The 13,454-nt window shown below is 37.9% G+C and overlaps 2 protein-coding genes across 3 annotated transcripts in view; both read right to left on the reverse strand.

Annotated features, from left to right (window-relative positions):
- The window catches only part of HPCAL1 (hippocalcin like 1), a 189,312-nt gene that overhangs the window by 163,882 nt on the left and 11,976 nt on the right, over window positions 1-13,454 (reverse strand). The window lies entirely within an intron of this gene.
- Window positions 5,639-5,947, reverse strand: LOC122739173 (60S ribosomal protein L38-like; the record flags this gene model as incomplete). Its single annotated transcript, XM_043981012.1, has 1 exon — window positions 5,639-5,947. A coding segment is annotated over one exon (309 nt), but the record flags the coding sequence as incomplete, so codon positions are not given.

Consider the following 13,454-nt stretch of genomic DNA (forward strand, 5'->3'; position numbering starts at 1 on the left):
AGTAAAAACACTACTGATAAGAGACAATAAAAAATAAAGATGGCTAATATGAGATAGGACTTCAAGGTTTGCAAAGTTCTTTTTATAGACTTTCATTTGATCTTCACAACAGGTATAATTATAACCAATTTGTTGTTGTTGTTGTTTAGTCATTTCAGTCATGTCTTGATTCTTTGTGACCCCATTTGGGGTTTTCTTAACAACAATACCAGAGTGGTTTTTCATTTCCTTCTCTAGCTCATTTGACAGATGAGAAAACTGAGGCAAACAGGGTTAAAAGACTTGACTGGGGTCACATAGTTAGTAACTGTCTGAGGTCAGATTTGAACCCAGGTCTTCTGGACTCAAGGCCCAGCAACACCTAGCTGCCCTATGACCGATTTACAAATGATGAACAAAGAGGTTAACCAATTTACCCATAGTCATATAGCTAGCAAGTAGAGGCAGGATTTGAACTCAGGTCTTCCCTGGCAACAAGACAGGAGTCCTTCTCATTATGCTCATGCTGCCACACTCAAAACTGGACAGAAAATTAGTAAGGGAAGAGAAGGGAAGGAAATAACCACGTATAGGGCCTACTGTGTGCCAGGCACAGTGCTAAGAGCTTTACAAATATCATTCCATTTGATTTTTCACAACAACCTTGAGAGGAGAGCGGTTGATTGTTGTTCTTCATTCTCAAAGAGTACCAAAATAACTTAATTATGTTGGAATCAAAGCACAATGTGTCCAACAGTGGCTGATCAGACCAATATGAGCTCAGAAGGCCCTACTCCAAGTCGGGCACAAATAGTCCATGTGAACATTTGGAGTGGAAATGTCTTTAAATTTATGCATCTTGAATTTCTTTGAGCTACTGCAATTCGACTTTGCTCTTGGGGTACAGTGCCTTCTGACACAAGCACACCACGAACAGTGCTCTACCAGGGTCTCCCACATCCCACAATCAATTCCAAAGTTCTTCAGAGAGACCTTGATTGTGTCCTTTTATCACTTTTTCTGACCGCTGTACAAGCCCTTGCCTTGTGTGAGTTCTCCATAAATAGTTTTTTAGGCAAATGTACATTTGACATTCGACCAATGTGGCCAGCCCATCAGAGGTGAACTCTCTGTAGTAGAGTTTACATGCTCAAGAAAGGGCCTCCGTATCCAGTACTCACCTTGCCAGGTGATCTTCGGAATCTTCCTAAGACAATGCACGTGGAAGTGATTCAGTCTCCTGGCAGGGTGATGGTATGCTGTCCAGGCTTCACAGACATACAAGTATGAGGTTAACACAACAGCTCTGTAGACCTTCAGTTTGGTAGTCAGTCTAATACCTCTTTTCTCCCACGCTTTCTTTTGGAGTCTCCCAAACACTAAGCTAGGTCTGCCAATGTATGCATCAAAATTGTCATCTAGGTGTACATCCCTGGAAAGTGTACTCTCAAAATAAGTGAGCTTTCTCACAGCATTCAATTTGCTGTAACCAATTTTTCCTTGTATGGATGGTGTGGTGCTGGCTGGTGGAGAACCTCTGTTTTCTTGGTGTTAATTGTTAGGCCAAAATTAGCACAGGAAGCAGAGAATGCTTTACTGCATCTTGGGCTCAGAAGGTGCATTGAGTGCATAATCCTCTGCAAACAAAAAAATCATGTACCATCTCACCCTCCACTTTAATCTTGGCTTGTAGCCTTTCCAAATTAAATAATTCACTGTCAATTTGGTAGCTGACCTTTATGCCATTTTCATCCTTATTGAAGACATCTAACAATATCACTGAAAACATGATAAAAAGCATGGGAGCAAGCACACAGCTCTGCTTCACTCCATTGAAATGAACCCTAGAGCACACATCTACTACCCCAGGCCATTCCTGACCACTCAAGCCTCATAGGAATATGTGTATTCTGCCTTTTTTGCTCATTCACCCTTCATCATCTGTCTCCTGCATCCAGATGGAAATTAATCTTTTCCACTTCAGTCAGTGCCAATTCATCTGACAGTGGCCCCTCTCTGGACCTTTCAGCCACTGCCTGAACACCTCAGGCTCAGAAAATTAAATCTCTGCAAAATCGCTCCAAAAAATGGTACCAGGAGACACTGCAGGCAAACAGTAAGTAGGCACAGTTCTAAACAAAAAATCCAGATAGTCCCTGCTTACAAACCAGGCATTAGATCTAGCCAAACCCACAGCGGAGTGACAAGAAACATGGGAAAAGGTTAAGCAATTTACTACCAAAATGATTTCCAACTCTCATGAGAGGCTACTTTCCCCCAGACACAAACGCAACAACTTCAACATGTTGGGAATGATTCTTGGTCCAAGAGGAACTATTCTGGTTCTGCTGCTCATTAGTTGGGTGACTGGGCAAGTTACTGAAACTTTCTGAGCTTCAACTTCCTGATCTATAAAATAAGAAAGTATCTAGATTGGAATTCTTAAAGTAGGATCTATGAAATATATATCTATACAGACACATGCATATATATATATATATATAAATAGAGAGAGAGAGAGAAAGATAACATTTCAATAGAATTGGTTTCTTTTTTAATTCTATGTATTTTATTTTATTCATTTAAAAATATTATTTGGGGGCAGCTAGGTGGCACAGTGGATAAAGTACCAGCCCTGGATTCAGGAGGACCTGAGTTCAAATCCGGCCTCAGACACTTGACACTTACTAGCTGTGTGACCCTGGGCAAGTCACTTAACCCTCATTGCCCCGCCAAAAAAAAAAATACATATATATATATATATATATATATATATATATATATATATATATATATATATATATAATTCTGATGACTATGATACACGAAAAAGTTAAGATTCTTCTGGTTGTTGTTCAACTCCCTACAGCCCTATTTAAATTTATAATATATGATTCAATTAAATTCAGTAAGCATTATTAAGCTCTTACTGTGTATATCTTACATACTAAAGACACAAAGAGGCAGCAGCTAGGTGGCCTAATGGATAGAGTGCTGGGCCTGGAGTCAGGAAGACTCCTCTTCCTGAGTTTAAATCTGGCTTCAGACACTTACTTGCTGTGTGACCCTGGAAAAGTCACTTAACTTTGCTTCAGTTTCCTCCCTGTTGGAGAATGAATGGAGTCACAAAGAGTAGGATATAACTTTAAAATGACCAAACAAGAAGGATACAAAGACAAATCCAAAACCAATTCCTACCCTTAAACAATACCTCACAATTTATTGAGGAGAAATAACTGAAAAGTCAGTATCAAATATGTAAAAAATAAATGAAAAGGGATTTTGGGAGGAGGTACTGGGAAAATCTGAAAAGATGTCTTGTAGAAGATGATGCTTGAGCTACCTTGAGCTGAGCATTGATGCCTAATACTTCCTATTATTCTATGACTCAAAATAAATTCATTTGGAATTATTTTATTTTGAGAAAGAAGATCTCTAAATGTTTAGCCTTAGACACAATATGGTGATTATTGTAGGAGTGAAGGGCAGATTGAGAAATACTTTGTGATGAAAGAAGAGGAAAATTCAAGAGGAACTAACATCATAGTCATGGACTTCATTAAGAAGCCTATTTCCCCCTCCCTTTCTAACCTTAACTTATAATGCTCTCATATTTATGCTGATAGATTGCATAATGGATAGAACACTGGACCCAGAGTCAGGAAAATCTGTTTGGCTCTTGACTTTGATACTTACTAGCTGTGTGACCTGATCAAGCAAGCCCTTTAGACTCTCTAGGCCTCAGTTTCCTAGACTATAAAACAAGGATAAAAAAAGTACCTAACTCACAGGGTTATTATTAGAAACATTAAGATAAAATACATAAATTACTTTGCAAATCTTAAATCATGATATAAATGTTAGTTATTATTATTATTATTATTATTATTTATTTTGCTATTTAGTTGTTTCAGTAATGTGTAACTCTTATGACCCCATTTGGGGTTTTCTTGGCGGAGATACTAGAGTGTTTTTTGTCATTTCCTTCTCCAGTTAAGGCAAACAAGGTTAAATGACTTGCCCAGAGACACACAGCTAGTAAGTGTCTGAGGCCAGATTTGAACTCAAGTCTTCCTTAATCTAGGCTTGGCACCCTATCCACTGCACCATCTAGCTACACAACAACAACAACAACAACAACAACATTAGTGGTAGTATTAGGGGCAGCTAGGTAGGGCAGTAGAAAACAGGAAGGCCTGAGTTCTGTGGCAAGTCACTTAACCCCTCTTTGCCTCAGTTTTCTCATCTGGAAAATGGGATAATAATAGCAATTACCTCCCTGGATTTGTTGTGAGGATCAAATGAGATAATAATTGTAAAGCACTTAGCACAGTGCTTGGCACATAGTAAGTACAATATAAATGTTAGCTATTCACAGTACTAGTAATAATAATGATGATGATAATCCTATTCATTAATTCTACTATAGCATTCCAGCCAAATTAGACTACTCTCCAACATCTGTTCTCATTTTGTTTTCTATTTCCATCAACTTCTTTCACATTATTTTCCATCCTTAATATGAAATCATTCCACCCTTTACACACCCCATTCTCCATCTGATGAAATCTTCTCTTCTTTCAAGGTTTAAATCAAGAGTGCCACTTCATCCATGAACCTCTCCCTGTCCCCAATTGATAAATGGTTAAAGGACATCAGTTCACAACTTTACCAAGAGTGTATTAATGTCTCATTTTCCCCATATCCCCCACAACATTTGGCATTTTCCTTTGCTGTCCTATTATCCAATTCAATAGTTATGAGGTAGTACCCAGAATTGTTTTGAACTGAATCTCTTCAGTCAATAGTGTGTTAGAGCATTTTTTTTCATATGGCTATAGGTGACTTTATTTCATCTGAAACTTCATGTCTTTTGATCATCTATCAATTGGGGAATGGCTCTCATTTTAAGAAATTTGACTCGGCCTATCAGACAAGCTTGCTTCAAATTTTTTTCACAGCTACTATTGCTGACTGTATTTTCTTCCATCCTATTCCCTCCCCTTGATATTTACTCTATTTTCTATCTTCTTTCACCCTATCCCTCCTCATAAGTGTTTTGTTTCTGACTGCCCTATCCCCCAATATGCCCTCCCTTCCTTCACCTCTCCCCCCTTCTCCCCTTCTCCTCCCACTTTCCCGCAGGGCAAGATATATTACTATACCCAATTGAATATGTATGCTATTCCCTCTTTGAGCCAATTCTGATGAGAGTAAGGCTCACTCACTCCCCCCCACACCTCCTCCATATTCCCCTCCACTCCATAAGCTTTTTCTTGCTTCTTTTATGTGAGATACTTTACCCCATTCCACCTCTCCCTTTTGCTTTCTCCCAGTGCATTCCTCTCACCCCTTAATTTTTTTTAAAGATATCATCCCTTCATATTCAATTCACACCTGTGTCGTCTGTCTAAAATATACTCCATTCAGCTGCCCTAATAATGAGAAAGTTCTTATGAGTTACAAGTACCATCTTCCCATGTAGGAATGTAGGCAGTTTTTGAAAGAAGAAATTAAAGCTATAGTCATGTGAAAAAGTACTCCAAATCACTAACGATTAAAGAAATGCAAATTAAAACAAATGAAGTACCACCTCACACTTTTTTTAAGACATTTTTTTAAACACATTTTAATACAGGTGTAACTTTGAATGATTCCTTCACTTCGGCTCCTTCACAGCCAAACCAGGAGAGAAGGACTGTTTAAGTTTCTCTGCCTTCTCTTTGTCTGTGATGACCAAGGTGTACAGGTACCTGCTGCAGCAAACCTTAAACTTCACATTGTCCTTGTTTTTCTTGATCTTGACAGATTTGGCATCCTTTCGTCTGGCCGTGAGCAAGAATTCTTTTATTTCCTCTATTTTTGGGGACCTGGTGGTGGCAGCGGTGGCAGGACGAGGGAGGCAGGCAGCTCGAGCCCGAGAGACTGAGCTATGGGAGAGATGCTCACCCACCTCACACTTATCAGATTGAGTAATATGACAGAAAAGGAAAATGACAGATGTTGAAGGGAATGTGAATAATGCAGTATTGTTGAAGTTGTGAACTGATCCAACCATTCTGGAGAACAATTTGGAACTATGCATAAAGGGCTATAAAACTATCAATACCTTTTGATTCAGCAATAGCACTACTTGGTTTGTATCCCAAAGAGGTCACAGAAAAAGGAAAAAAGACCAAATCTACATAAATGTTTATAGCAGCTCTTTCTGTGGCACCAAAGAATTGGAAATTGAGGGAATGCCCATCAATTGGGGAATGGTTGAACAATTGATTGTTACAGGATACTATTGTGCTATAAGAAATGACAAACAGGATGCTTCCAAAAAAACCTGGGAAGACTTATATGAACTGATACAAAGTGAAGTGAGCAAAACCAGAAGAACATTGTAGACAAGCAACAGCAATATTGTGTGATGATCAATTCTGAATGACTTAGCTACTCTCAGCAATACGATGATCCAAGACTATTCTGAAAGATTTATGATGAAAAAAATGCTATCCACCTCCAGAAAAATAACTGATTTGAGCCTGAATGCAGAATGGAACATAATTTTTTTCACTTTCTTTGTCTCGCTTTTTCTTCTAACACAGATAATATCGAAATATATTTTGCATGATGTCACATGTATAACTGATATCACATATCTTGCCTTAATGGGTGGGGAAAGAGCAGGAGAGAAGCAGAGAATTTGGAACTCAAAATGTTTTTTTTAAAATTAATGTTAGAGGATAAAGAACCAGCCCTGGATTCAGGAGGACCTCAGTTCAAATCTGACCTCAGACACTTGACACTTACTAGCTGTGTGACCCTTGGCACTTAACGCTCATTGCCCTGCAAAAAACAAAAAACAAAAAACAAAATAAACAAAAATACCCCACCATAAAATGAATGTTAGAAACAAATAAATAAAAAAGCTTGGGAAAAAAGCTTTCCCTAAACACCCCATTTTCTTCACCAAGTGAAAGTGATTTCTTCTTCCTCAAATATTTCAAAGCATTTTGTCTAGACATCCCCTTTACACTAATTTCATCAATTTTTCTGCTCCCCCTCAATTACACACATACACTTTCTCTTCCCCATTAAATTGCGAGCTCCCTGAGGCCAGGGACTATTTTTTTTTTCCCTCCTTGTATTCCCAGAACTTGTAACCTCCTTTTGCCTCTTTCTGTATCCCCAGGGCTTAGCACAAAGTCTGGCACATAGTAAGTGCTTAATAAATGTTGACTGACTGACTCAGAAATTATTTGTCAGAGGCAAAAACCAAACCCATACCTTACTGATTCCAAGATTGGCTTTCTATCTACCAGTACCCGATTAAGATCTGGAATTTCAAGATGTGGGAAGCATCCTATGAACAAACTCCCTCTATCAAAGAATATCAGTAGCCAAAAATGTCTCCAAAGACCAGATAATAAATGCTTGTTAAAAGATGAATGTACAACCCATATATTTAACTTTCACCACTGCTTCTAGCTCTGCATTTAGGGAAACTTTAGTAGAAAAAGTCTAATCCCAGTTCCACAGGACAGCCTTTCAGACACTTGAGGACAGCTGTCATGCTCCCCCGAGGCCTTCTCCTCTCTAGGTTAAAGTTCCTTCTACTGAGAATGGATTAACAAGTTCCTGTTTTACATGTAATGTAATGAAACTATATCTATCTGATAGACCACAAATTTGAAACAAGTGGTTAAAGGATAAAAGGGTTTAAAGTTTACCTTTAAATGGATTTATGAGACAGGTTTGCTAAGCAAATTAATAGTGTAAACAAGGTTAGAGGCTACTGTGTACTTAAGAGCCAGGTTTCAATGGTACATTTGCATACAATCAATTCATGTGTTAATTTCGAATTAACTTCAGCTAGTCATTATAGTGGTCCAGGCAGGACCTTTGGGGCAAAATGAGGTTAGTCATTAGACTACAGGCTTAGGTACTGGAAAATAAAAAAATATATCATAATGTCCAAACTTCCACAGACCTGAAAAGGAACATGCCCCCCCCCCCTTTTGGGGGGGGGGGAAGGCAGCTAGGTGGCGCAGTGGATAGAGCAATGGTCCTGGATTTAGGAGGACCTGAGTTCAAATTCAGCCTCAGACTCTTGACACTAGCTGTGTGATCCTGAGCAAGTCACTTAACCCTCATTGCCCTGTTTAAAACAAACCAAAACAAACTATTAAAAAAAAAAAAAACTGATCTGGGGCAGCTAGGTGGCACAGTGGATAAAGCACCAGCCCTGGATTCAGGAAGAGGTGAGTTCAAATCTGGCCTCAGACACTTGACACTTACTAGCTGTGTTACCCTGGGCAAGTCACTTAACGGTCATTGCCTTGCCTCCCCCCCAATAATAGTAACTTCCATTTAACATTTTCATTAGTTAGTTTAATTTGACTCAAAGCCACATAATATAACTAGAGGAATCTTGCTATTAAAAAGATGGAATGTTGGTTCAAGAAGCAGCTTAGAATCATTAAAAGAATCTAGTAATTTTTCAAAGGCAACCCTGTTCATTCCTCTATTCTAGTTCAACTCAGTACCTTACTCATTGTCCACTGGCAGCATCTGAACAAGATATACACTATCTTACTCAATAGGTTGGAACTGGTAGGTGGCACAGTGGATAGAGTGCCAGGCCTGAAGTCAGGAAGACTCATTTTCCTGAGTTCAAATCTGACCTCAGACTCTTACTAGCTATATGACTCTGGACAAGTCACTTCACCCTGTTTGCCTCCGTTTTCTCCTTTGTAAAATGAGCTGGAGAAGGAAATGGCAAACCACTCCAGTATCTTTGCAAAGAAAACCCCAAATGGGGTCACCAAGAGCTAGACACGACTGAACAAACTCAATAGGTTGTCCACCTAACATTTTATCATACACCGGACACTAGGTATTCTTCATCCACTTGGTTTTTCCTATTTGCATGATTAGGTCAAATTCTTTTGCTTTTGTTTTTTGTTTTTTGATGAGGCAATTGGGGTTAAGTGACTTGCCCAGGGTCACACAGCTAGTAAGTGTCAAATGTCTGAGGCTGGATTTGAACTCAGGTCCTCCTGAATCCAGGGCAGGTGCTCTATCCACTGCGCCACCTAGCTGCCCCTGGTCAAATTCTTTTGAGTAATTATAGAACATATTTTGGAGGTACTTCAATGTTCAGGGCTTAGGGAAATTCAGCACAATGGCATCCCCCAAAAGGAACATCTAGAATATCTGATTTTTTGAGTGAATTTGTTTGATCCTGCCTTGTTAAAAGGCAAAAGGTCTGGTGTAAAGAATTTTATCCTGGGTGTTATATGCTTATTTGATTGGCTTTGTTGGGTGTTAAGTTTTTTTTGTTTTTTTGGGTTTTTTTGCGGGGCAATGAGGGTTAAGTGACTTGCCCAGGGTCACACAGCTGGTAAGTGTCAAGTGTCTGAGGTCGGATTTGAACTCAGGTACTCCTGAATCCAGGGCTTGTGCTTTATCCACTGTGCCACATAGCCGCCCTGGGTATTAAGTTTAAAATATAAAGAACAGTATCTCACCAATAGTGGGTACTTTAATAAATTCTTGTTGACTTGAATAGTAATTTTTAAGGTATACTCTAGCTCAGTTATATTGAGGAATCATATTAATCTTCCTTGCCATTGTCCAAATAAAAGAGGTTTATTCTATCTTTAAAATAGTAAGTATTTATCCCTTTATTTAATAGGTGCTAGGATTCTCAAAAGCACTACATAAAATTAAGTAATTGCCTGCTCATACAAAACACTGTGCCAAGCTGAGGAAGATATAAAAGTAAAATAAGATAAGGCACCTTCCCTAATGCAACTCCCTTCTAGGATTATAAGGAATCTGGAAATTAATAATGTATAATCATTATGGCTCCTCTCTATGAATAATAGAAACAACTCACATTTCTATGGCAAGTTAAGGTATACAAAATGTTCTAACACCTTGTAAGGTAAAGGGGGTGGGGTGAGGTGGGGTGGGGATATTGTACCAGTTTGTAAACTGATCAAATTTCCCTCGGGTTCAGAGTGGCTAAGTGACCATAGCATCATAGGCTCATAGATCTAGGTCTGGAAGGGAATTCAGAAGCCATCTGGTCCAACCCCCAACCCCCAACCCCCTCATTTATAAGATAAGGCCCAGGGAGAGGCACTGATTTGCCCCTGGTTGCTTAGGTAATAAGCATTAATACTGAGAGATATAGCCAGAAAGCAGCAGAGCCAGTATTTGAACTCAGTTCTACTGGTGTTCAGTGTGCTTTCTATTCCTATACTATACTGCCTCTTAAGTGAATAGAAACCAGTAGCTGATGTGGCTAAAAAAATGCCAGTCATCCACTAGTCAAAAACAGTAGAAAAGAACAAATACAGTCATGTAGATTGCTCTGTTACTTTCTTCACTTCCTCCCTTGGGTTCAGCTCTCTGCTGTCCATTAAGAAAACCTTTACCTATGTCTCCTCAGTGCCACCTTAGTGAAACCACTACATGGTTGTGGCTCACTTATGAGGTTTGTTCATGAGGCCAATTTAGCAACATAAATTCTCTTTGAACTCTGGTCTGAATAAATATATCACTCCTATATTTGGTTTCCTATCCAATTTCATAGAAAAAGAGCGAGTTAGTGCTGGTGAGTCCCTAGAAAAGATAAGAAATTATATAATAGTTGTATAATAATTTGTATCAGGTTTAAAGGTTAAGAAATGCCTTATGTACATTATCTCATTTCATCTTCATAGTAATCCTATCATCATATCTATTTTACTTTAAAAAAAAAAAAGGAAACTGAGGCTCAGAAAGGTCTATTTGCCCAAGATCACCCAACCAGTAGAAAGAAAATACAGGACACTAACTCTGGCCGTCTGACACCAAATCCAGTACAGAGCAGGGTTTCTTAACCTGGGGTCTATGAATTTGTTTTTTTAAACGTAAATAACAGTATTTCAGTGTAATTTGTTTCCTTTGCAATTCTATTTTATTTTGATCATTGTAAAATACTGTTGAGAATGGGTGAAAGAATCCTTGATAAAAAGCTTCAGAACCCCATGTTCTAGAAATATTCTAGTCCAATGGAAATAACACTGAACCAAATCACTGTCAGAAGGCCTGGCTCCTAGTCCCAATTCTCCCTTTCAGTAGCAGTGTGGCTGAGCAAATTATTTATCTTTTCAGCTTATTTTCTTATCCAGAATGTGGAAGTAAAACTACCTACCCAGCCTATTTCTGTTTGCAGATCAAATGAGAAAAACGTACAGCAAAATCTTTCTAAACTGTAGGATATTATTACAGGTAGGGGCACAGAAGGACAAGGGTAATTAAGTGAATGCCAGTCAGTCAATATTTATTAAGTGCCTTCTATGGAACAGGCACTGTTCTTAGTGTTGGGGACCTAAAGAAAGGGAAAAAAAAATTACCCAGGCCCTGCCCCTAAGGTACTCACATTGGGACATGCAATATGCAAACAACCATCTATGAACAAGCCATATACAAGATAAATGAAAATCACAGGCTCATCGATTAAGAGTCAGAAAGGACAAATAGGTCACCTAGTTTTACAGATGAGGAGACCTGCCCAGGGTCATACAAGTAGTAGACAGTGGAAACACGAAATGAATGCAGGTTTTCTGACGTTGCTCAATCCTTACCCTATGACAGAATGAGAAGTCAGGAGGGAGCAAATATCTTCAAAGGTCCCCACCTCCACCCCCAATCAAGAGAAACACTGAAAAGAAACAAAACTTCCAGAAATGTTCAAAAGAACAGTTTTAAAATCAAAGAATTAATAAGAAAACCAGGAGTAAGAATGCACATTCCTATAGTGGTTGAATATATGCAAAGAATTTCCCTCACTGCATTCCCATGAAGGAAGTGGTAAAAGTATTGTTATTCCCAATTAATAGATAAAGAAACTGAGGCTCAGAAAAGTTAAATAACCTACCCTAACTTAGACAGCTAGTTTTAAGGGACAGAGTTTTTATTTTAATCAAGCTGTCTCTTGGCAAAGATGAGCTTCAACCAAATGGAGAAAAACAAAAACAAAACATTACAGATTAATAGAAGCAATCATAATGTATTTGAAGAGAAACCAACTGAAGCAAGACTAAAAATAGCATCAGAAACAAAGCTAGAATTTTCTTAAGATAAAGTAAATTGGCATTTTTCATATTGAAGGAATTAAGAAGAAATCAAATGAGCAAAATAAAACAAACAAAAAGGTTAAAAAGGAAAAGATGTGTCAACATGAAACTAAGGAATCTCAGAATAAGCTGAAGAAGAAATATCCATAGTGACCAGACAGACAACTACAGAACTCTGTGAAAATAATGGCAAAAGAACAGTGGGGGGAAAACATTACACTGGAAATTGATTTGGAAGAAATGTAGACAGAAGTGAAGAATTGGGGGAAAAATTTTAAGTAATTGGGGGAAAAATTTTAAACATTAATCTCATCTAATTCAAACTGAAAGATAAGGAAATGGAAGTGAAATGAGTTAAGATAATTGCTCAAGGTCAAATCATATCTTTCTGCTAAGGTCCACAATGACCTTTAAGCCATGTTGACTACTTTTTAAAAAATAAAACTATTTTTACTACAATTTTCTCTTTAGATGACTCCTCCCCTCAACCAAGGCCTAGAAAAGTAAAACCAGCAAGTAACTCAGAAAGGGTAAGAACTTTTCTCTACCTGAAAAACATATACAACTCAGGTTTCTGTATTAAATATCTGGTCATACTAAATGGCCTAAATATGAGTCCTTCAGGTTTAGACTATTATTCTTTAAAAAAAAGATCACAAAATCCTTGAGATTTTACAAATTAGGAAATTGAGTCACAGTAAAATCAAGCTATTGTCTACAGTTGGTAGAATTCATCTCTAAGCTCATAAGCTTTTTGTTTTATAGATTTATGTATAATAAAAAATTAAGGATGCCTTCAGGTTGCATATTATCACTAATAAAGTAAATTAACAAATGTAACATATATAATATATAATAAATATAATGTATATTCATGTGTAATTCATAATAAATTAAAAATTTTAATAAGTAAAATAAAAAATCACAAGACAACAATCCTCTATAAATACCTCAAGGGAAAAAAGAACTGATTATAGTTTACTAACCTTTGGCAAATATCTTTGGTTTGAAAAGTAATTAAAGAAAAGTCTGGTAACTGACTTTTATTTTTATTCTTTTGAGTAAGGGAGAAAGGAAAGGATGAGCAAAAAATGGGCTGCTACTTGTGTCTTACCTTCCTATCCTTTCCATCCTTGAGACAATCATTGATTGTTTTTATATTACAATGTCACACAGTGTTGTCATATTAATAGAAATTGGTTTTCTAGTAAACAATTAGGGGATCTTTAGGGAACCACCTTAGGATCAGTGGTTGGGGTATTCCTTGGCAAGGGCAGAGAACAGAGATTGGGGAGCCTCACAGGTCTTTCTCTTCTTTCTGTCAGTAGGTAGACAGTGGGCTCTAAATTATATACC

This window comes from Dromiciops gliroides, chromosome 2, assembly GCF_019393635.1.
Source record: "Dromiciops gliroides isolate mDroGli1 chromosome 2, mDroGli1.pri, whole genome shotgun sequence".
In the NCBI taxonomy this organism is placed as follows: Eukaryota; Metazoa; Chordata; class Mammalia; order Microbiotheria; family Microbiotheriidae; genus Dromiciops; species Dromiciops gliroides.